At 47.8% G+C, this 27,350-nt stretch overlaps 9 protein-coding genes across 9 annotated transcripts; 4 read left to right on the forward strand and 5 right to left on the reverse strand.

Moving 5' to 3' along the window:
• Positions 1 to 69: 69 nt before the first annotated feature.
• Positions 70 to 4,108, reverse strand: LOC132256491 (ornithine decarboxylase 1-like). The gene is made up of 3 exons (XM_059752937.1): positions 3,996 to 4,108; positions 1,728 to 2,484; positions 70 to 1,070 (listed from the first exon to the last, which is right to left on the reverse strand). The coding sequence occupies exons 2-3, from the start codon at positions 2,168 to 2,170 to the stop codon at positions 269 to 271; spliced, it is 1,245 nt and encodes a 414-aa protein (XP_059608920.1). The 5' UTR covers positions 2,171 to 2,484; positions 3,996 to 4,108; the 3' UTR covers positions 70 to 268.
• An 18-nt stretch (positions 4,109 to 4,126) lies between these two features.
• LOC132256493 (translation initiation factor IF-3) lies at positions 4,127 to 5,722 on the forward strand. Its single transcript, XM_059752940.1, has 3 exons — positions 4,127 to 4,999; positions 5,089 to 5,169; positions 5,431 to 5,722. Exons 1-3 carry the CDS (start codon positions 4,698 to 4,700, stop codon positions 5,720 to 5,722), a joined length of 675 nt encoding a protein of 224 aa, XP_059608923.1. The 5' UTR covers positions 4,127 to 4,697.
• Positions 5,723 to 5,774: 52 nt separating this feature from the next.
• On the reverse strand, positions 5,775 to 10,095 carry LOC132256490 (spondin-1-like). The gene is made up of 3 exons (XM_059752936.1): positions 9,794 to 10,095; positions 8,517 to 8,920; positions 5,775 to 8,287 (listed from the first exon to the last, which is right to left on the reverse strand). The coding sequence occupies exons 2-3, from the start codon at positions 8,907 to 8,909 to the stop codon at positions 5,897 to 5,899; spliced, it is 2,784 nt and encodes a 927-aa protein (XP_059608919.1). The 5' UTR covers positions 8,910 to 8,920; positions 9,794 to 10,095; the 3' UTR covers positions 5,775 to 5,896.
• LOC132256492 (splicing factor YJU2) lies at positions 9,994 to 11,634 on the reverse strand. The gene is made up of 3 exons (XM_059752939.1): positions 11,106 to 11,634; positions 10,179 to 11,036; positions 9,994 to 10,108 (listed from the first exon to the last, which is right to left on the reverse strand). Exons 1-2 carry the CDS (start codon positions 11,127 to 11,129, stop codon positions 10,212 to 10,214), a joined length of 849 nt encoding a protein of 282 aa, XP_059608922.1. The 5' UTR covers positions 11,130 to 11,634; the 3' UTR covers positions 9,994 to 10,108; positions 10,179 to 10,211.
• A 179-nt stretch (positions 11,635 to 11,813) lies between these two features.
• LOC132255768 (7SK snRNA methylphosphate capping enzyme bin3-like) lies at positions 11,814 to 15,758 on the forward strand. Its single transcript, XM_059751920.1, has 4 exons — positions 11,814 to 11,972; positions 12,939 to 14,765; positions 14,837 to 14,983; positions 15,056 to 15,758. Exons 2-4 carry the CDS (start codon positions 12,984 to 12,986, stop codon positions 15,608 to 15,610), a joined length of 2,484 nt encoding a protein of 827 aa, XP_059607903.1. The 5' UTR covers positions 11,814 to 11,972; positions 12,939 to 12,983; the 3' UTR covers positions 15,611 to 15,758.
• On the forward strand, positions 15,759 to 21,576 carry LOC132255769 (sprouty-related, EVH1 domain-containing protein 1). Its single transcript, XM_059751921.1, has 6 exons — positions 15,759 to 16,223; positions 18,117 to 18,297; positions 18,440 to 18,608; positions 19,425 to 19,574; positions 19,675 to 19,975; positions 20,305 to 21,576. The coding sequence occupies exons 1-6, from the start codon at positions 16,207 to 16,209 to the stop codon at positions 20,630 to 20,632; spliced, it is 1,146 nt and encodes a 381-aa protein (XP_059607904.1). The 5' UTR covers positions 15,759 to 16,206; the 3' UTR covers positions 20,633 to 21,576.
• Positions 21,577 to 22,658: 1,082 nt separating this feature from the next.
• Positions 22,659 to 25,854, reverse strand: LOC132255770 (cathepsin L). Its single transcript, XM_059751922.1, has 4 exons — positions 25,725 to 25,854; positions 25,303 to 25,415; positions 24,037 to 24,242; positions 22,659 to 23,495 (listed from the first exon to the last, which is right to left on the reverse strand). The coding sequence occupies exons 2-4, from the start codon at positions 25,396 to 25,398 to the stop codon at positions 22,775 to 22,777; spliced, it is 1,023 nt and encodes a 340-aa protein (XP_059607905.1). The 5' UTR covers positions 25,399 to 25,415; positions 25,725 to 25,854; the 3' UTR covers positions 22,659 to 22,774.
• A 118-nt stretch (positions 25,855 to 25,972) lies between these two features.
• LOC132255774 (NADH dehydrogenase [ubiquinone] 1 beta subcomplex subunit 4) lies at positions 25,973 to 26,675 on the forward strand. The gene is made up of 2 exons (XM_059751926.1): positions 25,973 to 26,321; positions 26,413 to 26,675. The coding sequence occupies exons 1-2, from the start codon at positions 26,184 to 26,186 to the stop codon at positions 26,623 to 26,625; spliced, it is 351 nt and encodes a 116-aa protein (XP_059607909.1). The 5' UTR covers positions 25,973 to 26,183; the 3' UTR covers positions 26,626 to 26,675.
• LOC132255772 (trafficking protein particle complex subunit 5) lies at positions 26,662 to 27,243 on the reverse strand. The gene has a single exon (XM_059751924.1). The coding sequence runs from the start codon at positions 27,232 to 27,234 to the stop codon at positions 26,662 to 26,664; it is 573 nt and encodes a 190-aa protein (XP_059607907.1). The 5' UTR covers positions 27,235 to 27,243.
• Between the last annotated feature and the right edge of the window lie 107 nt (positions 27,244 to 27,350).

Genomic DNA, 27,350 nt, shown 5'->3' on the forward strand with positions numbered 1-27,350 from the left:
TAACACTAGACTCATCTGTGCTGCATCTTGCAGAGCTTCGCCTCGTCAAGTGAAAAAGAAAGTCTGTGATATTCGGCATGTTTAGAAAAGCAAACTCTTTTATTGAAAATAAGCCCACGGAAAAACGTCAGAGAAAAGAGCTCACATTGTATAAAGTGGCGCTCTTCCGGTCATGTGAGACCCCGAAAAAAAGTCAAGAGAGATATAGGATGCTAAAATAAAATTGGTCCTCGACGCGCGCCGCCACTCCATTGCAGTCCGGCGGGGATCAAATGGCGAGCGGCTCCACCAGATCCCAGATGTCCCTGTCGGCGAAGTACATCACGCGCGGATTGGGGAAGCCGTTGAACGTGGTGGCAATGGTGAGAGTGTACGCGCCCATGTTGGGGAACACCAGGACGTCTCCGATGCCCAGCAGCGGCAGCACCATGTTGTCGCAGATCTTGTCGAAGCCATCGCACGACGGCCCCCAAATTGTGCACTTCACGTCGGGGCGCGTCTCTACCTCGCCGGCGGTGCGCGTGAGCACGTGCGGCGTCACCACCTGATGGTCGTACAGCACGCAATTGAAGGAGCCGTACACGCCCTCGTTCACGAAGTACTTCACGTGCGCCACCGTGCCGTCCGGGCCCAAGCGCTCGTTCTTCGAGTGCACCGTCACGGCCAGAGTGTAGGCCGAGGAGACGAAGAACCTACCAGGCTCCGCGATGATCTCCAGTCCCTCCTGCGCTGGGAAATAGTCATCGAGCGCAGCATTCACCACATCGGCAATCACGCCAATGTCCGTGCCAGTGTCACCCGGGAAGCCACCGCCGATGTCCAGCAGATGGAGGCGATAGCCCAGCGTCAGTGCATAGTCGAACAGCTCACGGGCCGCCGCGATGGCCTTCCGGAACACAGGCGGATCCTGGCAACCGCTGCCCACATGGAAGCTAATTCCCACCACGGCCAGGCCGAGATTCTTCGCATTGGCCAGCAGAAGAGGCGCCTCCAGCTTCGGATCTGCCCCAAACTTCTCACCCAGCGGACACTGAGCCTTCTTCGCGTCGCACCGGATGCGCAGCACGAGCCTGCAAAAGACAGACAAATAGTCTTGAAATCCTTCAACTCCCCATTTATTATTCATCACGAGAAGGAATAAAAAGAAAATGCCAGGAAAAGTGAGATCAAAACTACTGGTTGAACTGTAGATTCTAAATGACTGCTTAAAATGAGGCTGAAGTGCCAAGATGTTGAGGACAACTAAATGCCTATTTTTTAATACTGTTATCATTGAAAACAAAGAAGACTTTAGAGTCTAGACTGAATACTCTTCAATTGCCATTCACTACAAGTCCGTGAAAAATAGTTCATAACAGTTGAGTCCGTTGAGTCACTCCTAATGTGAGAAAACCATCAGAATCACCTGCAAATCACATGTCTCACAATAAAGCCTTGGAGGAAGTTGCAAAGCTGACAATATTAAAGTCTTTAGCCCACAATAGAGAGTTTTTCACGGAAATCGAGTGATTAGACATCAAAAAAGAACCCCAGACGAAACGTCTTGTTGTCAAGAGAGCTCTCTCTCTCTGTGTCTCTTTCAATGGGGAGGGCAAAAACCAGCTGACAGACCGCGCGCGCTTATCTCGCGTCGCCTGATAACTATTATACACTATATTGTGAAGAAAAGAAAAAAAAATACCCTTAGCCAACACATTTTCCCACAATAAGACCACAAGACAACTTACTGAGCGCTCGGATAGATGCTGTGAATCTTCTCCAGCTCCACCGTGGTGTCGAATGTCATGAGACTCGTGTTGGTGGCCGCGGCGTGACGAATGTGCGTGATGGCCTTGCACGGATTGGCAAAGATGATCCTATCCGGTGTCACACCGTGCTTCAGCACAGCATTGATTTCCGCCCGCGATGCACAATCGAATCCCGTGCCCAATTTCGCCAGTAATCGCACAACATTCTCATCGCTGTTGCACTTCACGGCGTAGTACGGCTTGATGCGTGGCATTTTCTCACGCCACACGTCCAACTTCCTCGCCACGTCACTCAAATTGCATAGATAGAGCGCCTCATCCTGGCCGGCGTCCATCTCCTCGTAGATCTTCTGGCGGAACACCGCCTCCTCGTCCAAATGGCCCTCGAAGGGCACAACCTCAGTGTTGATCTGCAGCTTCATGGCAATTTTATCTCTCTGTCTGTCTTTATGTCTTTCTGTCTATCTGTTGCCGTGAAACTCTTGTCCAGTTGGCTAAGCAAGCACACAAATCCGTGTCGCGTGTCGTCCAAAAATCTTCCTGCTCTCGCACAGAATCTGTCGAGAGTTTTGTGTCTCTCTCTGTCCTTTCGCAAACCAAATGTATATATCGGAGTCCAAGAGTCACCCGAAAGGCACTCTTACCACGGTGGTTCGCCGTTCAATTTGAGCTGCCACGTGATGAAGAACAGGCCAGAGCCCTCAACTAAGAAGGGCAACTGACCCTTCAAAGAAACCTAGAAGAGAAAAACCAATCAATCAGCATCAAATCAAGAACAATCCGGTTCAAATTGGCTCTCAATTAGCACAGGAAGAAGAAGAGTCAATTTCAACATATTGTTTATGCGAGAAGTATTATTTACTCCGTTCATAATTTCAACACGATAATGCGCGCCAAAAGATAAATAATAATAAATAATACCCGACAGACTGCAATTTCATCAATGGATCGAACAATGTGCGAGTTGTTTTAATAAGCATCAATTTGACCCTCCAAAGAGATCCGCACAGCTCAAGTGAACACTCAAAACTGCCTGAATTCATGACCAAACTCAAAAGACTTGTTGACACAATTCTTCCCTAAGCAAATCAACAACATCAAGAGACACATTCTATGAATCACTTATTGATTAACTGAGACATTTTTCTTGAAAACACAACAAAGAGAATTTTCATCATCTGAGAGAGGAAAAATTTGTTAATCATGATTAATTTCTCTGAAAATTCTCTTTTAAACACACTTTTACACAATATTAATGGATCTTCAATGTCTAATTGATTAATTTCTAACTCACTGAGGCCCTTCTTCAAAGTCTATCGAATAGAAAAAGATTGTTTCGCTGAAAATCTGTATGATTTTGTGTAGAAAATTTAATGAATTTCAACAATTAGTTAAGAGTTATTAGAAACTCAAGATTTCCTTCAATGTTTCATTAAACATTTGCTTTAAATTCAGTTACTAAATAATTTAAAGTTCTTACTTGGCATCAATTGAAGCCAAATAGTAAATTTATCCCACAATATTAATCTAATATTCGCCCATTTTAACATTTTTTTGTAAACCTTTATAAATTGCTATTTAATTACCACTTTCTCTTAAGTTAAAAAGAACATGCAGTACTAAAAATTTGTTTCTTTTCTCTAATCACCCCTCAATTAAAAAGCAGTTAAATTTCTCAGAAAACCATCAGGATTATTCACTGATTATGATTTATGAGAATTCTTCTTCCAGAATCTATGAACTTTCACCTAAAGCTTGATATTCCGTCAAGGAGAAAATTAGAACTAAGCTGATAATTGGTCAGTTCTGGCTATTTAAGGCAAATCACGTCGTAGAATTTCGCATTAAAGGTTTTTGTGTTATCTTAAACGGATACTCTTGAAGAACGGCATTAATACCTACGCTAATTAAAATATAAATTTTTCATACATCGCGAACACGAGCTTCCCCCTCCTGAATGAAAAACCTTATCAAAATACATTGTTATCGCATGCAAAAGATCTGAGTAAAAAAAGAGCTTTACACTCGTGTGGAAAAGTACGGAAAAGGCGCCTAATCAAATTTCTTATCATAACACACACACACATTTGCCAAAATTCATCTCCGCCTCGTCGTTGAGTGACAAAACACAGCCTAATTGACTCTCGAGCCGGTTTTTCTCTACCTGAATCCTTTCTGAGTCATTTCTAAGTGCCTTTAATTTCTTTGCAACTCGGTCAATCTTGGGCCGTTTCTCTAGCCACTCACCTGATCGGGAATTCTCGAAATTTTTGGTATTGTTGAGAAAAATATCCTCCCATCCAACACAACGTCCGGAAGCGCACCGAAGGAGCACAGAATGCTGTTCTGGCGTGTACAGTCCTGGCCAAAAGGTCCCGGCAAACTGAAATGAGATCACAGAGAGAGAGAGAGAGAACTTCTTGTCACGCTGCTGAACGAGGGCAAAAGGAGCAGTCCAAAGGCACTGAGAGCCGACGAGAGACTGTCGACGGGGAGAAATATCGAGTTGTGACCGGGACTGATAGTGAATTCCAGACCACCTGTGACGTCAATGGCACTCCAAGCCTGGCAACACACTTTCGGGCCTCGCTTTTGTCCACTTTTTGCCTCCGCCAGCATTTTTTCGAAAGGGCTTTTAAGTATAGAATCTCGTGGAAAATGAGTCAAGGCGCTTTTCATACTGTTGACGCGTGAAATTTCATATGAAGAATCACGTGAAAATACCCTAAAATTGCGCAAGATGTGTGGCATGATTCACAGCAATTCAGAGAATTGGGAGAAAATCTCCCGCCATTGCGCAGTTGCGCACACCCACCGCCTGAGGGCGACGGTGTGCAGCAAAGTGGTGCTCGCGTGATGGCCGCGAATGTCAACTTTCTCGCGAGAGATAACGAGATTTTTCGGGGAATTTCCATGCAAAAAGCGACCGGGAGAGGTGAAAAGTGAGCCATGTTCCGTCTGAATTATCACCTCAGGTGTCTCACGCATCTCTCCGCGTCCCTCCGCACGCAATACCGCGCGCCCATTGCCAGATATGCCGCGCAGAGTGCGGACAGCACGACTCCTCGTGCACCCGATAAAGGGGACAGCAAGAACCCTGATAAAGTCGTGCCCAAGATCACTTTGCTGGGTCCGGACGACTCAACGACCGTCGTGACGATGGAGGAGGCGCAGAAAATTTCCCGCAGACGGGATATGAGACTGGTAATGGTGGAGGATATGAATCCGAAGTCTCAGAGAGCCATTTACAGGTAATATCGAGGCTTCCAAGTCCCAGAGAACAGTCTCAGTCTCTCAGTGCCCTTCTTAGATAACACACAGTAATATTACTCACACACAGATTGATGACGAATGCTGAATTCAAGGAGGAGCAACTCAAGTCCCACGCTGGCAGTGATTCCGATGAGAAAAGCAAGAAAAAGTGAGTATATCCGCACTCACTTTGTCAAAGACACACCGTCGAAGCCCCTCCGAAGGCCAAAAGCGCGATATTTGTGGGTGAAATGGTGAAAATTGCAGAAATATCTGCAATGGTGGACCGGAAAGCCAAAAACACTCACGCCAAAAGAGACTGTTTCTGCGCAGAACCAATTGACATGTGGTGGCGCTGTCGCTGCAGAGGATGCAATGTGCCGAAGTGGCGCGATAATTTAAATGCGTCTCTCAATGTCTTTCTTTTCAGGGACGCAATAAAGGGTCAAAAACTCCTCCAAATCACCAACAAGATTGCCGATCACGATCTCCAGGCACGCGTGAAGAGTCTCATCAAGTGGCTGGAGAAGAACTACCGCGTGAGTGTAATAATATCCGGCGCCAGTCCCGATTCTGTTGCCACGGAGAAAATCTTCCGGGACATCGAGACAAGTACAAAATCCCTGGGGAAGATTGTCCAGAAGCGCTCAAAGGGCAGCGATATCAGGTTCCAACTCCATCCCACGCCGACAGACTCAGAGAAAGCCGCCAAGGTGTCATGACTAGCCTTCCTGCTGATCAAATACTCAGCCTGGTCAATCATTGCCTACAACTTCTTCATCCGCTGACACTAAACTTAGCTTTAAACCTCGCTTTATTCGGCATTTTCTCTGGGCTCGTCTATAAACAACTCTTGTAACAATTAAATAGTTTGGGATAATAAGGCTCAGTGTGCGCTATTCCAGCTGGCAGGGCATCACGGTGCACCGTCTCTCCTGCACACGCTGCGGACACACGGCGCCGGGCGTGGGATTGAGGACATACCTAGTGCGCTGCTGCACTGAGTGACTGCCACAGGAGGGCCTGCACGGCGACCAGGCGCTCCACACTGAGTAGTTGCACAGCTCAGGACGCGTTGGGCCCCAGGAAGGATTCAGATCCTGCTGCGGATTGCAAGCACCCTCGCAGCGCTCGTACCGCGTCAACTTCCGCGGGCACGGCTTCCCACCATTCAGTGGCTGCCTCAGCACGCGTCGCGTCTTCACCCTGAAGCCCGATCCGCACGTGACATTGCACAATCCACGCTCCCAATGTGACACCTTGCAATCCCTGGTCACTTCGCCGCGCGTCTGATCCCTGATTGGGATCCTATCGATGGCACGGTACATCTGAGGCTCCTCCTGGATGTCATGCGATGGCTTGCATGCCGTCATGCACTCCTCGCGCGACTCGAAGTTATTCTCATTGCCATTGCAGCCCAAGTAGGCAAAGATCGCGCACTCGCCGCGCCTGAAGTCGTAAAACCAGCGATTCGTGACCGTCTTGCAGGTTCCAGCAGTCGGCGGCAGGAGACAAATGGCCGGCACATCATCACACGCCGGCTGATCTCGGCCACAGACAACAACTTCCAGCAACTGCTCGCCAAAGCACGGATCTCCGGGCTCAAAGCAGAGAATTGAGTCACAAGGCTTCTCCTCCTCCTCAGCCTCAGGCTCCTCCATCTCATCCTCATCCATGTCCTCATCCGCCGGCTCCTCGTCCAGTGGATCCACAGGCGGCCTGCGATTGAAGAACTCTATCGCCTTGTTGTACACATCGTTGGGATCGATGCCGCGCCGAATGGGATAGCGATACCTCATTCTTCTGCCCAGGCCGCAGGACGTGTTGCAGGGACTCCACTGCGTCCAAGGCGTGAGCTTGCACTCCCTATTCTCACGATCGAAACCCCTACCCGCTCCCGGACGCCCTGGCCTCTTGGGGAAGTTGTAGCCATTGTCCTCTTCCTGCTCTTCCTCCTCCTCATCATCACTGCCCGGCACTCTTCCGTACGGCGGCACAGGACTCTCATCGATGTCCCCCGAGCAATTCCTGCCGAAGCACTCCTCCGTTTGCTCCAAATGAGGCGGATTCGGTGACGCCTTCTGACACTTCTTCATGGCACTCCTCACCACGTAAGCTCTGGTGCGCGTTCTCACACCTCTGCCGCATCCCTTGCTGCACTCCGACCACTCTGACCAGTCGCTCAGTGCGCACTCTGGAAACACCTCGTTGTTCGCCTCCGGAGTGTCCGGCTGGAACTCCCCGCCGCCGCCCAGACGACAGTGTCTCTCAGATCCATAGCACGTTCCACTCTGCTGCAGCTTCTTGTTGCACCGATTCTGACTGGCCACGATGGGATTGGCATAGTTCCTCTGCCTGAATCTCTCCCCTTTTCCACACGACACCGAACAGGAGCTCCACGGACTCCACTGTGTCGTGTCACAGGCCCTGGAGCCTCCGTAACCGCCAAGATCCTCGCCAGACACCGCGGCTTCGCAGTTCTTGTCGTACAACCTCTGCCTGGAGATGTACACTCTCGCCATGGCCTTCATCTCGCCACCGGCGGGATCGTAGAACGGCGACCGCGGATCATTGGGGAAGTTGGATTTTATCCGTCTGATGACGTCACGCGGATTCGTGGGCTGATCCGGCGATGTGTAAGACGGTCCGCTGTCTGTTCCCGCATCCCAAGGATACAAGTTCAGCATTTTGTTCTCAATCCACGAACAATTCGCCAGACACAACTCCAATCCGGACAATCCCACAATCCAATCCGGCGAGGGATCAATCATGGACACCAGCGAGACGAGATGATGTCTGGCATCAACGCGAAAGACGGCAAAAGTCTTCCCCGTGACATTGGGATAAGATATGCCGCGTGCCTTGATAATCGTCCTTATATGATCACTCTGAGCCTTCAATTCACTCTCCAGCATTCGCGTGCTGCCGTGCTCCGCCACCTGACGCACACCCTCGCTCGCCTGCTGTCCATACTCCCAGAATCTGTAGTCCGCCGTGTGGGAAGCGCCAATGATGTCACTGAAGCGCGTCAGCCAGCCATTCGATGGGAAATCCTTCGGATGCGTGTGTCTGGACCACAATCCCTCGAATGTCACCTCGTACTTCGCCTCCTGACAGGCACAGCATGGATCCTCAATGATGGGCTGCACATCAATGCTGTCCTGCTCATCCTCACAGAACATCTTGCTCAGCGGCCCATCGTCCATGTACCACACATCGCGATGCTCTATCACCGTCGCCCGGAACACCACGCAGCCGCTGCCGGGCGGCGGCGCCGTCCAGAGAACCTAAAAGAAGAAATAAGCGGACTATTTTTAGCCAAATCGCCTTCATTAATCACAATCAAGCACGCTTCTATCATCTTTATTTGATCGTATCACACGAAATTGATGGCTTTCTTGGAATTGCGTCTGGCATTCCGCAATTTGAAAGCAGCAGTCGGAAAAGCCTTGATCGCACGTGTCCACAGCATCTTCCCAATATCTCTCTCTCCCTCTCTCTCTCTCTTTCACTCACCTGAATGTCCGATTTGGGCAGAGAACTCGTCTGTGTAACAACATTTGGACACTTATCGCTGAACTTTGCCAAAGTGTCGCCCTGCAGCTGAAACAGTCCAGCACTGCCGATGCCACCAATGTCCCTCAGCGGATCATAGGTCTCCTTCTCCACGGCCAGCATAAAGCCTGAGAACTTGTGTGTCACCGCCATGGAGCGAATGCCCGCTAAACTCACAGTGTACAACTCTCCTGGCGTGTATCTCTCCGGATTCCCCTGAATCCTGATGCGAAAGCGTCCATCGGCCGGCGATTTGTTGGCTCCTGAACCCTCAGGAATGCGATCACACTTCCCCGCAATACCCACAGGTATCAGCAGGGCAACTGTGATGAGAATTACTCCGTGGAAGAGCATCTTGTGTTTGCCTGCAGAGTTCAAAAAAGAATATAAATTAGGCAATTCAAATACTCTGAAGTCCTGAATCTCAACCGACAGTCCTATAATTGTCGTACATTTACTATCAAGATTGATTGGATCTCATTGCGACGCACTTATAAACTGTTATTCTGCGAATAAGGGTGTGATATTGTGCAATTTACTACGCCACTGAGCCTATCTTGCCAGAGTAAATCGTGCAAAGGATAAAATGATAACCAATTGACCTTTTTTTACACTCTCCGTCGCCACTTGGAGAGCAAATGTTTACGCGCTGAGAGAGATTCGCGAAGATTCCCCCAAAGAGAGAGAGAGAACGTGCGCGCTTTCTTTGGCGCCAAAACCCAAACTTTATGATGACTTCTATTGATTGAGAAAATCGCGCACACATGTCAACATAATGAATTAGCCATCCATCAATTGATTATTATTATTTCAGCTTCGCAGTATTGAGTGTGTGAGTTTTAAAAAATAACACACTAAATTACAATAATTGGAATTCACCAAAACAACACACTCTATTGCGATGACATGCACTTGACCTTTTCTCATCGTCTCACAGCCTCTCTCTCTCTCCAGGCCGCGAATGGCGTTGAGGCAGAGCGCATTAGAAGCTGCCCAGGAAATCGGGGAAGTGAACAGGAATGGCGTAATTGGCAATTCTGAGAGAAATTCTCGAGTAATATGACGATCGGAAGTGGTGAGACCCTCACCAGCTGCACTGCCAATGCGCCTTCGTAGCGTGAATTGAATTACAATGTGTGTCTCATGGCACAGAGCCACATAATCCCATTAGATGGTGAATCCCTCGTTTGTAATTTATCTCAATTGAATTGAATTGAAAATTGCAACAAGACACTCACTCTCGAGGCGATCCTCTCTGTGTCTTTTTGCTGGTCTTCCTCCTCACCAGCGCGCACACTGTATTCCCTGCCGTAGGGATGGCCAATCCCTGCTAGTCTCTCACACAGCCCGCAATCCGACGTGATTTTCTCCTCACACCACACAACTTCTTCACAACACACACACAACACACTCAATTCGGGATCTTCGTTCTGCCCTTGTGACCGATTCCCGCGAAAGTGCGATCGCAACTGAATTGGAGCGCCGAGTGCGATGCTAAATGGGGCTCTCTGTTGTACTGTCGTTAAACGACTCAATGAATATATTGTCCAGAGCTGCAATCAGAAGATGATAGAAAATGATGAGTAAGTCGGGAAGTTTCTGCAGCACACTAAAGAATCTCACCGATTTGTCGGTGTGATGTGAGGCGCAATCTAATCAGTCAGAGTTGGAATCGCTGTCGGAATAGGCCGCCAAGAGACCTAATCCACCAGCTGGAGTTGCTTTCTTCGCCTCAGGAGTAGTATTTTCCTTCCGGCGCACGAGATTTTGCATCTTCAGTCGATTTGGCGGTACTTTTATCTCTGCCCTTGACGTTTCGGGCTTCAATTGAGGCACCTTGGCGAGAACTATTGTCTCCACCACTTCCTCCTCAGCCACAACCTTCCCCGCTGAATTGCCAAAGTTCACCGTCTTGATGTACTCCTCGTCCAGACGCGCCAGACGCTCCTCCCTGTCCTTGGCCGTCTCCGTTGTGTCATATTGTTGAAGCATCTGCTCATAATCCACCGTCTGCTGTCGCCTGTTGAGATCCTTTAGCTCCTCCAGGGACTCCAGCAGCTCAATCTCATTCCTGGACTGCTGCGTGCGATTCTCCAGCAACTTCATCGGATTGTTGGCCTCCTCTTCCCTCAATTCCTCCTCCTCCTTCTTCGCCTGCTCCTCCGCCAGCTTCAGCGCCATGAAGTTCCTCGTGGCGCCCGCCTCAATCTCATAATCCGTATTCCTGGGATCCGTCTTGAATGAGATCTCCTGCAGGCAACGCGTGCACTTGATGTAGAACCTGTAAATCCGGATGCCGAGGTACGTCTCGTTCTCCACGTCCTCCTTGCGCGCATTGAACTTCTTCCCCTTGTAGATGTACTCCCCACACGTGACACACCGCATATTGAATGGGGCCATCAGTCGGACTGTGTACTGGCGATTCTTGGCCAGTTTCATCCGCGGAATCTTCGACGGATCGAAGTCCGGAGGGTAGTATTTCTGCCAGCAAAAGAAAACCACATTACACCGTGATTCTTCAATGATCCACATCCAAATCTCATTACTTACGTTCAACACTTTTCGCTCAGACATCTCCCTGGTCGCTCACTAACTTGAATCCCTGAGATAATACCAAAAAGTTGTGAAAAATCACGAGGACGAAGCCAAACGTCAGACGGCAAAACAAAAACACTGGCCGAGAGGTCGCTGGTGAATCGAGCTCAGCCGAAACGTGTCCGAAATGCGGTTTGTGTCTTGGCTAACCGAACAAAACGATGATTTCAAACTTTTTGTTTCCAGCAAGCATGAAACATCAAGAACACACTTGGGAAATGCCCAGAAAATCCGGGAAACCCTCTTTTTTCTGGCTAACTATGATTAAAGGACACATACAAATACAATTTCAAAATATGTGTTTTTGTATTTTCTCTAATTTCTAGCTCATATAAGGTGAATCGAGGAAAAAATGCACAGACGCGTGAAATATGCAATTCTCAGAGAAGCACGCTATTTTTTAATGTCGAAATTTTTCCTGCCCCAGCCGAAGACTGTCCAGAGCCTACTTAGAGCATCGCGAGTGATGTCAAAAGTTGCACCAAGACACACTGCATCCCGTCCACCATGTCGCCATATGCGATTTTCTTCCAGGGCCTGGCTAGAAGCGTTGGAAGCTGCTCGAAGCTGCAGCCAAAGATTGTCCAGTCAAAAGTTGCGTCTGAACAAGTCAAGTCAAGTTATCGCCGAAAAGAGGAGGCACTGAATTTGAATTCTCGCACCCCCCACCATCAATCCATCACTCCGAAACTTCCCCATGCAGCGAGCGAGAGAACAATATGGCAATTGCCGTGGACCAGAAGAGTGCCACTATAGGGATTTGTGCAAAGAAAGCTACTTGCTCACCAAAAAATTGACAGTTTGTCTCAAGCATCCAACGAGGTAAGAACTCACGTGTTGCTGCATTACAATTTCTCCCCCTTGTGTTGAACTGCTCTCTTCATCGCGGCGATAACACCAATTTCCCACCGTCTCATCGCCATTGCCAGAGTGTGTTTAGTGACGCGTCGCGACAATAATTCAGTGGCGCACAGTGGTGAACGGTGTCGATGATGTTTAGGGCATGAAGTTTTCCTCTTTCTGTGCGCTTCCTGAGACGTCTCCGCTATCGGCCCCCCATCGGACAGTTTTCCGCCGCGCGCGCCCTCTCTTCGTGATCAAGTGTATGCGTGCAAAACGTTTTTCAAACGTGGACGCTCACGTGTCGTCTCGCTCACACTAACGGTACTCGCTCGCACTGCAAATCACCACTATCGCCACGTCTCTGTCGCACTCATTGGCAATGGTGTGCCTGTGAAAGAGGGGAAATTTCATAATAGGAGTGGACTCTGCAAATCTCTCTCTCTGTCAAATCCCCATATCTCACTCTATGCGGGCTTCCGCCCCATTTTCCTCACGGAGGACAGCCGAGGGGACTATGAGGGAGTGCTGAGGAGCCTAACAAGAGCTCATAGGACCCCAATTAGCCGGGAAATCGGGGGGGAAAAGGCAAACATAGATTAAAGTGACGTCATGAGCATATCTCTCAGGTGTGAGAGTGAAAGAGTAGATACATTATCGCGAAAGGGGGACAGCGAGAGCTATATTTGGGGATCCTTCAGATCTTTTGGTCTAGTACAGAAATAAGACAATTCACATAGAGATTTTCCGAGATATTAGGAATATTATTGAAGTGTCGAAAGTCGCGATTATTCTATAATGAGTCTTATTCAACTTCTAAGCTTCAAATCATTGTCGAAATTTTCAGATTGAACTGTAGAAACTATAGAAGAGCGCAGAAAGCACACTTGCAGCACATGACGAAGCGCCTATTGCCTCGTTTTTGACTTGTCTATTTTGTATTTGCAGAGATAAATTTCTTGCACCGGGCGCGAGCGAGACGGACAGACAGAGATGGCAGAGGAGAGAGCAACGGAGACTCCGTCGCGGGAGGTGGCCAAGGATGCCGCCGCCGGCGAGGAGGAGGCACGCGCCGCGGGCGTGAATGTGCGAAAGGGGAGTCGCAAGAGGAAGCGACAGGCGAACATGAAGTGGAGCTTCAAGAGGCAGAAGTGCCAGGCGAACCAGGAGAATTGCCACCAGAATAGGAAGCACTTCAAGAACCGGCGACTGCAGGTGTTCCCGCCCATCTCGAAGTTCTTCCTGCCGGACAAGCGTCCGCGCAAGGAGCTGATTGTGCCGCCGACCAAGTTTCTGCTCGGCGGCAACATTTCCGATCCGCTGAATCTCAGTGGGCTGCAGAATGAGGGCATCAGTGCCAGCATGAACGCCGCGACGCCCAAGAGCTCGCCGATGACCACGCCGCCCAAGGTGGAGGTGATCATTCCGCCGAACATTCGGGATCCGCTGCATCTGCTGGATCCAGTGGACAGCATTGAGTACGAGAAGCAGCTGATTTCGCCCATGAAGCGGCGCTCGAAGCACAGGAACAGGAAGAAGCGGAAGCGCGTCGAGGACGAGCGACCGCCGATGGTGCAGGGCGCGCGCGAAGAGGTGGAAACGGCGGAGGATCAGCAGCCAGTGTCGGGAGACGAGCAGAAGCGCGCCAGCGAGCGCGAGAGGGCGGTGCGGGAGCTGAAGCTGGATCTGATGAGTGGCGAGGGGCGCAAGAGGCGCACGAGCGAGGGTCCGAGCAGTGGCGGCGGGAAGCCAAAACTGCGCCGCATGGACTCGATGGACAAGATCGTGAGTCCGGTGATTCCGCAGCCGGGCGCGTGGAAGAGGCCGCCGCGGCCCATTCCTGCCGGGCCCCAGGGGGGCGCCGTGAGGAATCGCACGCGCACGCACTCGCAGTCGACGCAGGCGGATGAAGCGGAGGTGCAGAGTCCGCTGGAGGAGGTGAAGGAGCCGCTCAGGGAGGAGAAGAAGTGCGTGGAGCAGGCGGAGCCCGAAGTGGTACCGGTGAAGCCAGAGGCCAAAGAGGACGTGAAGAAGCCCAGATTCAAGGGGAAGGACGAGAAGTTCCAGTACGGCAACTACGACAGATACTACGGCTACCGGAATCTCAATGAGATGATGGATGTGCGGCTGAAGGTGTTCATGCGGAATCCCTTTCTGTTCCAGAAGAAGGACGTCCTGGACATTGGCTGCAATGTGGGACATCTCACCATTGCCGTGGCGAAGAATCTCAATCCCAAGTCAGTGATGGGGATTGATATTGATGCGAAGCTGATTGAGCGCGCGCGGAAGAATCTCTCGCTGTACGTGAGGATTCCCAAGAGTCCCAAGGAGACCAGACAGCAGCAGGAGGAGGAGGAGAAAGTGGCCGAGGAGCAGCAGCAGCAGCTTTCGTCGGTGGTGAAGTGGAACAAGAAGCGCGTGAGGCATCATGATAGGAAGTCAGAGTACTTTCCCAGTTCCTTTCCGCTCTGCTATGGACCCGTGCCGGAGATGAGTGGTGCCGATGACAGGCACAGTGATTCACCCAGATTCCCGCGGAATGTCTTCTTCAGGACACTGAACTATGTGCTGAAGGATGAGAGTCTGCTCGGCGCTGACGCTCAACAGTATGACTTGATAATGTGCTTGAGTGTGACCAAGTGGATTCACTTGAATTTCGGCGATGCCGGACTGAAGATGGCCTTCAAGAGGATGTTCAGTCAGCTACGACCGGGCGGCAAGTTGATCCTGGAGGCGCAGAATTGGGCCAGTTACAAGAAGAAGAAGCGACTCACGGTGAGTCAATCCACACAACACAGTCGAAGAACGAAGTGACTAATTTCTTGTGGCTTTTTTTCGCATTGCAGGAGACAATCTTCAATAACTACAAGAGCATTGAGTTCTATCCCAACAAGTTCCACGAGTATCTCTTGAGTCCCGAGGTGGGATTTAGTCACAGCTATGCCCTGGGTGTGCCGAGGCATCTCAGCAAGGGATTCAGGCGTCCCATTCAGGTAAATTCCATTCAATTAAATTAACAAAACGATGCGTGCTAAAGTCACCCGAAATTTTTGTTCCTCTTCCAGTTGTACGTGAAGGGCGACTTCACGCCTAGTCAGGTGAGATGGAGCGACGCTCATCATCCGCAGACGCCATACACGCCTTATCGCGGCATCTACGCTGAGATGATGCTGCCGCCGCCGCGCCAGAATTCCGCGCACGGCCCGCCGTCGCAGAGTCTCTCGTCCACGTCGCAGTACTACAATCCGCTGGAGACGGACAGTTACCTGCCCAGCTATGACTCGGAGGTGCCGGGGCGGCGCTACTGCTTCGTGGCGTCGCCCGTGTACACGGGCGTGTGGTCGCCTCCGGCCAGTGGACGCAACTCCACCTCGCAGACGCCCATCTACGGCGGCGGCAGCACGCGCGAGTGCGAGACGGAGGACGGCTACGGCCGGCGCCACGTCTATCCGCCGGGCATGAGCACACGCAGCGTGAATGAGGACGCCGAGGGCGTGGAGCACGTGTACGCCATCGAGGATGGCAACAGCTGTGATAACTCCTCGTCGCCGCAGATCGCCAATCAGCCGTCGGACGCGGAGGAGGAGTCGCAGCCGCCGTTCGGCCAGTCGCCGCAGTAGAGAGAGTGGCGCGCGCGCCGAGGAGAGCAAAGTGTACAAATTTTCTGGCCACCCCTTTTAGCATAATGCATTTCTACGCCTGAGCTTTGAGGACAAGCAATGTTGATGAGAGTGAGTGCTGAAAATAAAGCTTCCCAGCTTCATGGAATTCAAACAGTTTTTTTTTATTCCTCAATGCTCTGGGCCGCACAATAGCCCATAATCCTGTAATTCCTTAACAGTGGCGCAAATTCTCACCGAGCTGGGGATGCAGGAGGGCTCATCTGGAAGTCCATTTTGGCGCTCCCGCGAGAGTGCGACTCGCGGCCAAGTTCACAGCGCTGTCGCGCGGCCATTGGGCGGAAGAAGAAGAAGAAAAGAGTGCTGAGCGTGCGTAGGACAGGGCAGAATCGCATCCCCGAGAGAGATATGTTGAATATTTGTGTGTGGTATATAAAAATCATGAGCGAATGAGGTGGATCAGAAGCAGAGTTGAGCTGCCACTGAGCGCGAGTGTCCAAGTGAGAAAAAAGTTGTTGGCTGATGTCTTTGAGCCTCAAACATGGTGAAAGCAGTGTCGCAAGCTGTGAAAATTAGGATATACAGTATATCAAATCATGACGGGACATGAAGAGTAAGTTCTATGTGTGTGTGTGTGTGCACACTTGTGGGGGGTGGCGCCCCCGGTCGTCCATTGAGCCTCCGCTGGTGTGCGCGAAGGGTGCAGCGCGGAGTTTGGGGGTCCATTGGACCGCGCGCGCGAGTCCCGATGGACAATTGTGCTTTGCCAATGTATCCATCTCGCCAAGTGTGTGCATTGTGGCCGATGTATCGATGACATCGCGCCGCAAATTGACACCAATTAGCTCCTCCACACCGAGCGAATCTCGCATCAGTGGGCAAATCGATTGGCAGGAATTCGATTGACTCTCCACCATCTCCATCTCGCCCATCACACACATCTCACGCACGAGAGACAAAGTGTGACACCCAGCGCCATGACACTCGCATTTTTAGTCCATTCTCGGCTCTCCTGCCGCCCCAACGTCTGCGCCCCGCGGCGCCCCCGCACGGTGGCCCCCCGCGCAGGGTGGCAGAGCCGTGGCATGGGCAGAATTTTCTGAATGAAGCGTGTCTGGGAAGAGATTCATAGATAAATTTGTACAAATAGTGTGGCAATCAATGAATTTTCCTACTCTATTCATCGTTTCACCAACACACTTGCCAGCGCCAGAATCTCGCGAGAGAGGACAGGGTGTCACTTCTTGGCCCATACAAGTGGGCATGAGCGAGAGGCAGCGCGCCTGAGGCCACGAGTGCAACAGAGAGAGACAGAGGGAGGTGAGAGAACCACCCAATATGGGGCGCTTGACGTAGGAGTATTCGTGAGAGAGAGAAAGCGAGAGAGACTAAGAGCGAGGATGTGTCAAGGAAGTTAGAAAAATTCGTTGAAAAACTCGCAAATATTCCCTAAATATTGAGGCTGTAAAAATGCTGAAGGGATGGAAAAGGGATGTGCTGAAAGCCAAAAGGGCAGTGAAAAATTCCGGATGGAATCTATAGCGAAGGTCCGACGAATATACAGATTGTGACCGGAATTTTGAGACAAACATCCTTATAAAAAAATTTGTGGTTTAATACTATTCGAAATGAATAAGGAGATACAACAAGGAAGAAAATATGTGAATTTTACCATAATTATTAAAATACAAATAAATAATTAGTAAATTCTTGATAAAAAGGATTTACTGCAAACTTCATTCATGTTCATGCTTAAAAATTAGAGCCAGAATTGCAAGATTAATCCATTTTTGCAAGTAATTCTGTAGCTTCCAATGTGTTACTCTGCTTTTGACACATTCGATAAAAACAACTCTGGAGATTGTGTTAAAATTACACATTCAAGCAGTACAAATTGGTTTAACACATGTGAGCCAGAATTTTTTACACAATGTGTAACTCAGAGTCCACGGACGCTCAGAAATGCGGCCGCGGACTGTGCTTTGCGCTCTTTGGGGATCAACGAGCGCGCGCGTGTGTTGGTTGATCGGCGAGAGAGCAAATGTACAAAGAAAATTCAATACAATTCTCTCTCTCTCCTTCAATTCATTGATAATTCTCTCAATTGCACAATGGCTTCGCAGCCTCTCTCTCTTCTGCTCTCTCACTCTTCCTGGATGTGCTCATGGGTTCCCGAATGACGCATCCCGATGAGACGATGTGTGTTGACCTAATTTCCCCAGGAGGGGGACGCGCGTCCCGGAGTGGGGCGCAGTGCGGAGCTAATGAATGGGGAGGCGGCGATGAATGAAAATGTGGGAACGATAAGGCGCGAATGCACACACTCCTGTGTTGAATGGGACTGGCTCGATTGACAATTAAGGGCAGCTGATGTGGCGAAAGACAATGCACTTAATGTGGGTGCGCGGGCGAGATTGATGAACTTCCTCCTGGTCGATGGCTCAATGGACAGACGGAGGCTCTTGTGAGTTCCTTTGCGGAATTTTCACACACGCTTCTCTTGCAGTGACGACTACCTAGTTAGAGTACGTGCACAGGTGATGACCAGGGATGAGAGCACTGAGGGCTGGGTGCCGCTGCCCAGCGGCGGACTGGCGTACGTGTCCATCAGGAAGCGCGCCCGCCTGCCGCCCGAGGTCGGCGGCCATGAGTACATCATCTATGGCCAACGAATATCGGATCAAACCGTGAGTGAAGTGCAATTGACTTGTAAATTTTGAATTGATTTCAATGAAAAAAATGTCACTAATTTGAATTTAAAATGCCAGTCATTCCAAGAAGAGATGGTTTTCTTCTACTAATTGACCACTTTTCCACACACCCTTGCAGGTCATCCTCAGCTGTGTCATCAACCGAGATCTGCAATACTTTAAGGTCATGCCGACATTTCATCACTGGCGAGCGGGAAAGCAGCGCAACGGACTCACTTTTCAGACGGCCGCCGACGCGAGGGCGTTCGACAAGGGCATCATCAGGGCGTATGATGACTTAATAGACGGTGAGATCAGGATCTTCCTTTTTGCTGTCCACACAGCCCAAGTCAGATATTATCCTCTGAAGCACCTTATTCCCCCCTTTAGCTTCTCTCGGCTCACTTCCGCCCCTCGAAGACTAGGCGAAATGCGCAATTGAAATTGTTCTAATGTAGATCTTTGCTCTCTCTCTTGTTTTTCCTCCTTTGTTGCTTCACACAAAAAAAAATAACCAAATCAATCCAACTCATTGGATACCAAATCTCTTCTCCATCGGTAAGTCTAAATTGACAAAATTGAGAATGAAAAGAAAATGAAAAAAAAAATTTGCAAGAAAAATCACACCCAAATCTTCAGTGTTGTGTAGATTTTTTTTTTGTTTCTTTAGTTGAAAAATCCATTCTTTTTGGCCTGTTTTTCCACATGATTTTCTCAATAATGATTGTCATTTGTTTTTTATTTGGCTTTTGTCCCTTTTAACACACAGTCTTATAGTTCGACGGATGCTTTTGAAAACTCACTAAAAGTCGCGTCTTTGAGTGTCTTTCATTGACAAACTTTAAATGTCTTGTATCACTTGTGGAAATATTTAGTAGAAATCAGAATATTATCTTAGAAAATTCAATTTTGTTGCACCTTTTGTACTGGACAAGTTGTTAAAGTTGAAATTTGATAGGAGATAAGAAGATGAAAGAAATTAGACAGATTGATTGATTTTGATAGAAGTTTTCGAGGCATCGTCGAAATTTATTCATTTCAAACAACACACAGAACATTTTGCAAACATATAAAATAGCCAATAATATTGTGTCTAAGAGATTTTTCCACCTCTGTGTTTGCAGGAATGGACAATGACACGAAAACATCGCCGTGGAAACCATTTCTAAATAAATACGACTCAACAGTGGGTGAGGATGATGTGTTCATGACACTCGATCTGCCCCTGGAGCCATCGGAATCTCGATCCAACTCCAATTCGGAGGGGAGCCAAAGTGAGTTGTTGTTGTGTGTTGCAAAAAGAGAGATGTCATCGCCCGAGGAGACTCTCAACCACCCTTTTCCTTTTCTCTTCCTCTCTTCTCACCCGCCCAGAGAGCGATAAGCAAAATATCCATTACATATCGACGGAGAAGCCGCCCGCGTCTGAGCAGCACTCGCCAAATCCCAGCTTCAATCAGGAGGCGCCCGGCGGCATTGCGCCCGGCGACAACTACTCCTACGTGCAGCTCACGGCCGTGCACGAGTACAACTATCCAGTGGTGGAGGAGCCCGTGGGCGCCGTGATCAGCGCTCGGCGTGACTCCACGTGCAGTTTGAAGAAGAGAACGGCTCTGGACGCACCAGCGTCCGCTCTCAAGGATGTCCTGCCTGTGAAGACGAGGCTGCGCTGCCGGTGAGTCATCGCATTCACTGCGAATGAAGTGTGCGAAAGGAGACAGTCTTTCCCTTGGAACTTCCTGACTGTTTCTTGATGAGAACACAGGAAATTAGAATTTCTGTAATAATTGTGTTTGCAATTTTCCATGCTTTCTTTCTTTCTTACCAAATTGAATTGACCATTGAGAAGAGCGAAAAAAGCTATAGTAAATCCTAACTAGATTCATATTTTGATTCTTAAGTATAATCCCGTGGACTCCTTGACGAACGTTTAGAGCCCTGATTGTTGTTGTTCCGTGCACTGGCTGACGATCTCTCTCTCTCTCTCTCTGTCTGGATTTGCAGGTACTGCCAGGAGTTCTACACAGAGGAGTGGAATCGCAAGGGCGCGTGCGAGTACGCGCCGGACTGCTTCCGCGTGGGCCTGGACAATGTGTCGGGCATAGTTTGTGCACGCGGAATGCTGTATCACTGCATGAGCGATTCGGAGGGCGACATGCCGGCGCACCCGTGCGAGTGTGTGGCCGATTCGGGCTGCACGAAGCGCTGGCTGGGTCTGGCGCTGCTCTCGCTGCTGGTACCCTGCCTGTGGTGCTATCCACCGCTGCGCGCTTGCCACTGGCTCGGCATGTCCTGCGGCCTGTGCGGCGGCAAGCATCGGCCGCAGGACTGACAATGGGACGCCGCGCCGTGCTACAATCAGTACCAGACCATCTCGCTGGGCGCCGCGGCGCCCAAGCACGTGCGCTTCGCCGACGAGATGCAGAACTGGATCTGAGCAAATGAAACATTCCGCGCCGGAGGAACACTGGCTGCGCCGATGGAATAGGGCATCTTTTTTCGTGGTTTTTTTTTCTTCTTTTTGATGAGAAATCAGAGAAACCATAAAAACCGCCAAATTCCCGTGCTTTATTCCATGGTGCCGAGAGAAGAAAAAAAAACTGTTAAGTCACTGAGTAGAGATTGTCTTCTTGTCTCAAATGAACACATGTTAGGATGCAGAAGAGCGCGTGTTGAAAGCCAATCTGTACAAAACTGTGCGTGTGCATTTGCAGCCGTGGCGAGTGCGTGTGAGTCAATAATGGATGAGTGTTGGACAGCGCCATTTCCGCTCAGTGACCATTTTCCTTTTGTCTTTGGATTAATGTGTGGAAAATCTCACTGGGCGGCACAATGTTGAGTCTTCAGCACTTTTCCAATGTGACGCCCAATTCACACTCGCCAGGGTGGTTTTGAAATTCACGCGAAATCTATATAATTTATCCCCATTTATGTGAAAATGCCAGCATTAAACATCAAAATATTAAAGCTAAAAAGGCCTGAGTTTGTTTATTTCTCCTTTTGCAAAATGCATCACAAAGAAGATTATCGTGAGCATTCTTCGGTCAATCTTCCCTCAGATGTTGTTCTTTTTTGAAGTAAGATTGACCTGTTTTTTTTTCACTCAAATTCACCATAAATTTGATCATCTCTTGTGTTTTTGATAAAAACACGGGGCTCAGAGATGATTAAATTTGTCACTTTGAAAATATTTTATTGTTTAAATTATTTGATCAACAAAAAAATGCCTTTAGTTTTAGAGAAAAAGTTTAAAGGTGAGGATAAAAAAAACAAAAATCTATGAAGAAAAATAATCACTAAGTTGTAAGCGAGAGAGAGAAGGAAATATTTATGAAATAAAATATAAGTCATTAATATGAAGAAGAAGAAAAAAATTTATTGATGAAGATGAGAAAATCTTATATTATTCAACAACAAAAAAAGAGAAAAAATTTCAAGAGAAAAAAGGGAGGAAAAATTAGTGTTTGAATACAGAAAAAATATTAATAGAGAAAGATTGAAATCTAAGCATAAATGCCAAGTTTTTTCTTGTATATTCTATGAGAATAGCCACTATATATTTTAATATATAATTAATACTATTTATTGCCTCTTTAGTGTCTCGCAAAATCCCATTTTTCTAGAAAAAAAATGGTCAATCAAAAGGAAATAACAAAGAATGTAAGGAGGAAAGAAATGTGAAGAGAAATTGTAGTAGGTATTAGAAATCCCTTTTCCTCCTTCTCTTTTCGGTCAAGATCACAATAATGGCAAGAAAAAAGAGAAAACAAAATCAATGAATGGATAAATTTACGCTATTTTGGTATTTTCTTAGCTTTAAACCAACAAAAATGGAAAAAAAGAGAAGAAACCCTTTTTTTCGGGGATGAAGGAAAAGAAGTGTTGAATTTTTAGGATGAAAAATTGATGGTGAAAAAAAATTGTTTAATTAACCAAATTGACTTTTTAACAGCGCACAGTTTTTTAGAGTTTATATTTAATGTCATTATTAAATTATATAATCTTTATTTATTTGCTATAAAAAAAAAACAACAAAATATATAGACACAAAAGAGCGCCAATAGAGTCGATTTTTTTTTTCTAATTGTTGGTAGAAGAAAAAAATGACTCATGGCAAAGGAAAGTGAGTAGAAAATGTGTGTGAAAGGGCAAAAAATATCGCGATATTTACTTTCATCATTCATTCATTGTAATTGTATTGAATTTTACGTATAAAAACATTAATATATATATATATATATATATATATTTAATAGATTGTAATAAATGTGTAAAATAAATGAGATATAGTGTTTTTTGGGATTGTCGCCAAAGACTTTTTTCCTCATTTTTCTCTCTCACTTCGCAATCGTTTATTCACCCTTTTAAGTATAAAAAAGACAACAAACTCTTACATCAAATACTCTCTGCGTCTGTCACTACTTTTGTTCACAAGCACGCTGGAATCTCAGAGGTTGAAGCCACAGAAATCCACTTAGACGAGTGGATAGGAGGCCGCTGAGGCGATGCCGCAGTGATTCTCCTTGTTCCTGGCCATCTTCACGTAGCCCTTGTCACCCCAGGATGTGCCCCAGGAGTTCTTCACCAGCCAGTAGTCCTGGCCATCCTCATCCGTGCCATAGCCCACCGCCAGGACGCCGTGATCCAACTGATCTGGGCTGCACTCGGGATCGTAGTACACGCCGCTGGAGTAGAGCTGGAAGGACTCGTGGCTAGCATCAATGGCAACCGACACAGGCCCGACCGTGGCGATGGCCTTCATCAGCTTCTGCTCGTCACCCTGCGGAATGTCCGAGAAGCCCTTGTCCGTGGCACCGCGATTCTTCGGATTGTAGCGACACGTGTCATCCACACCCTCATATGGATACGACTTCTCCGTGTCAATGCCACCATTATCCTTGATGTACTGGAAGGCATAGTCCATCAGACCACCATTGCAGCCATCATTGCCATACGAGCCCGAGCAATCCACCAGATTCTGCTCGGACAGCGACACCAGCACGCCCGACTTCCGGAAATGCTGCCCCTCCAGCGCCCCCGTGGCGGAGAAGGACCAGCACGAACCGCAGTGTCCCTGATCCTTCACACCCGTCACGGCGCCTTTCGAACGCCAATCCACCGTTCCGGGAACCTCCACATTCGCCGGCTCGATGAACGTTACGCCCGCGTCGACGCGATGCTCAGTGATTTTGTTGCTGCAAAGAAGAGAATCTTCCTTAAGTTATTCCTGACAAGAAATTTGTGATCAAATTGAGGAAAAGATCACAGAAAAATGTTGATTTTAACGAGTTTTTGGAATTGATTGAAGAAAAGATCAATTAAATGTCATCAGGAAGATTTCCATACAGATCAACCTCTTTATTACACAATCAAAGTTCCTCGCCTTCCCCTAAATGTTGCCTTTATTCGATATTCGATCGTCCAAGAGAAAATAAACACTTTGCTTTCGATTGAGTTCCAATAAAATTTGTCAACTCTGCAGTCATTTATCTCTTTTCTACGTAATCAAATGTTTATTATTTTTTTGCTTGTTCTGTGAATCACATTTTCCTCATTTTTCCAATACAAACCGTGTCACATTGAACTTCCCCAAAAAGAAATGAGAATTGAAGAAAAAAAAACTGACTCATTAGCATTTTTTTTCTTCTGTCTCAGCAAATTCAGCCCGAAAATTAGCAAATTGGAACAAAGTTGATGAAATTAGTCCAAATTGAAATTTGCCAATAAACCACTCACTTGAATGCCGTCTTATTGTAGCCATTCAGCTTCCCAACGAACTCATGATGCAGCAAATCGGCGTACTTGTTCAGGCCCAGCTTGAACGTGACCTTTCCCTCGGCAAATCTCTGATTGTGACGCGCAATTTTGTGCTTGTTGTCTTTGAATATCTCAAAACGCATGCGATCTTCGTTCACATCTCTGTACTGCTTCTTGTGATGAGCCTAAAAACATAAGTGAGAGAGACAGTGAGAAGAACAAAGAGAAAAACGCGTCCAGTTGTGGCGAATGGTGATGAAAAAAAAAGAGATTCGATTCCGCGAAAGATGATGTAATATGAGTAGAATTATTGCTCTTTGACGCCTCTCGCTTTTCTCTCTTGCTTTTCCTTTGCAATTCTGTGCACTGATAAGGCCGGAGATCACATGAATCACTGCGTGCGCGTCTCTTGGATTGCGCGCCTGCTGGCTTTGTCCTTATCAGCAAGGCAGGGACGCCCAGAGAGGCGGAAATAGAACATGTTGTGACTCTTGCGCTCTGTGGAATTCCAGAGTCCTCTTGATTGGGCGTCATGTGAGTGAGAAATCTGGAGCACAATCAATGCTAATGCCTTCAAGATGTGACCACAAAAAAAATTGCAGTGACGTAGAATCAAAATAAAATCAAAAATTCTATTCTTTTTTATTTTTAATTCAGAGAAAATTTAATTAGAGACTTGTGACTAAGAAAAAAACCGGAAAAACACTGACATCGCCTTCGTCTCGGCTGATTTAGAGGTCAAATCAGCCGATTTAGTGCGACTTTTAGTGTTTTAAAGCAAATTTATCACTGATTTTCATACTACAAAACTGTTTTCTTACGTTATTGAAGAGTTTTTGACCAAAAAAGCCGAAAAATATACCGAAAAAAAACACTGTAAAAATAAAAGGTTATTGACTTGCATTAGTTCTTGCAAAATTCAAAAATTCCACACAAAATTGAGCATTAAACAGATTTCTGCTATCCAACACTACGCCACTGGTTGGGGCTTATCAGGAGGTTGTTTATATTGCAAAAGCTGAGATGAGTAGAAAACTGCCCACATTCACTAAATAAAGACCTTTATCTTTAGAAAGCTATTTGGGCGTAAATTCAAGGGTTATGTTTAACTTTTCCTATGAAAGTGTGGACAAAGAGTAAATATTTTCCCCTCCAAGCTTGATTTGTGCTGATTAGGAAATCATTATCTCTGGGGTGATTCACCAGACAAATTGCAAGGGGTTCGCGGAGGGTTTTTCTGCTCACCTTGAACGCCTTCCACTCCTCCATGGCCAGATCGAAGAAGGAAACAGCCTCCGAGGCGGCGATCACAGCCAAAAGGATCAAGCCCACGACCTTCATCTTTATTGTCTGTCACACTGAAAATGTGAGAAAGAAGCCTCTTATCAGTACAATTGCAGCCCCAAAACTGTCGTGAAATCGATAAGCTTCGCTCTGACAAGAAAAAAACAGACGCAATGAAAATGAAGAGCAACAAAGCAACTTTTTTCTTTTACAAAGTCTCTTTTCACTAAATTGATGATACGCAAATGAGGGATTCACACAAAGAGTGTGCCTAAATCGCCAATAAACAAGCTATTTTTGTTGTTTGTAGGGAACAGAGAAATTTGGCATTTAATATAATTGCGCAGCGCTTACAAAGGGAAATCCCACGAAAATTCACTTACCGAGTAAATTAACTTCACTGGAATAAACACACTTCAACTATTCGATCTTCAATGCGCGAATGCCAGAGTAATAATGAAGTGAAACTGAAGGAGTTTCTCAAGATCGGTCCGTTTTTAAATTGCTAATTTCTTTGTCACCACTTGACAGTTATCATATGACGCGCCATTTTGCAGATAACATTCGACGTGCGTCACTCGTTCCGGAATCACGCCGCCGCCGAATTTGCATCCCAGCATACCGATAACATCACGCCCAGAGTTCAATGGGAATTTTGGAGAATTCCTGGAGGAGTTTGAGATAAAATGAGTCACATGTGACTGTACTCAGACTGAGTACAATTATTATCAGTGTAAAAAAAACACGGAAAGAAAATAGAAAATAAAGTGAAGTTGGCTGCATTCGACCAGCTGTTTCCGGAGTTGGAAGTTTTTTCGGTTTTTCGCGTAGAGCCAGGAAAAATGGCGTCGGGGCAGTGCGATTTGGATGCAAAAACACGGGAAAGACTGCTGGAGAGGCAGAAATTCCGATTGGCGATGCGAGAGGAGTACCTGAAGCAGGCGACAAATCCACACAGGGTTGCCGGCGGTGGCTCAGTCGTGAGTAGATGCAATTCTCCCTGCGCTTTAACCTCTATTGGTTACATCACACTGTTTTTTTCACGCTCTTCTGCGCCTTCTCCGGGAGCAGTTTGACCAGGGACTCCAGAGATTCGCAGCCGCTCGGGTGACGCAGTACGATCACTTCAAGCCCAACTTCAAGACGACGCGAAAGGGCTTCTTCCTGGTGGTGCTACCGATCTTCTTTACTGCCTGGCTGTTCAAGTCGGACCGTGACCGCAAGGAGCACCAATATCGCACTGGGCAGGTGTCCTACCGCGACCGCCAATTCAAATTCGTTTAAATTATAGATCAGTGTATTAGAGTGCCTAGTAAATGTTCACTTCTCCTCAAGCTGCTTATCCCTGGCGATGACATGATCCTCAAACTTCACCATGTACGTGGTGCCTTTGTGCCAGTGCGCGGACACTTTGCACGGGAAGCCACAGTTGGTGAGGACGGCCTCAATGATGCCCGCCGTGAAGGTGGCACAGTTGAGAGAGCCCTTATCCTTGGGCACACTGATGAACTTGTTCACCAGTGGCTCCTTCTCGATGATATAGTACGTCCTCTCGTCGTCGTTCGCGTGCTCCAGCTTGTCCGCCTCCCTGCCGAACAGACACTTCCAGCACGTTGTCTTGATGAACAGCAGCATGTTGATCAGCTTGGTCTCCCGCTTGGAGTTGCGCTCGCGCACAAAGTACAGATCTATTATTCGCACCCCGACATCCTGGCCCAGGTCATGAAGGCGATTCTGGAGCTCCGCCACCGTGTAGACGCGACTCTGTGAATACTGCACCAGCTCGGAAAACAGCAATGCGAAGCAGTTGAGGGACACTTCGCCCTTCCCACGCGACAGTGGCTTGTCCAGGATGCTCGTCCGCGGACGATTGGAGGCAATGTTGATGCTCATCTCTGGGAATCAGACGACTTTCCACAGGAGCCTCACGAAAAATCCACTTTTGACTATCAAAACACAGGCGCGCGCAGTGCCATCTGGTGGTGTCATACTTTGATTTTGCAAAAGAG

The sequence above is a fragment of the Phlebotomus argentipes genome, unplaced genomic scaffold, assembly GCF_947086385.1.
Source record: "Phlebotomus argentipes unplaced genomic scaffold, Phlebotomus argentipes genome assembly contig_5, whole genome shotgun sequence".
NCBI lineage: Eukaryota > Metazoa > Arthropoda > Insecta > Diptera > Psychodidae > Phlebotomus > Phlebotomus argentipes.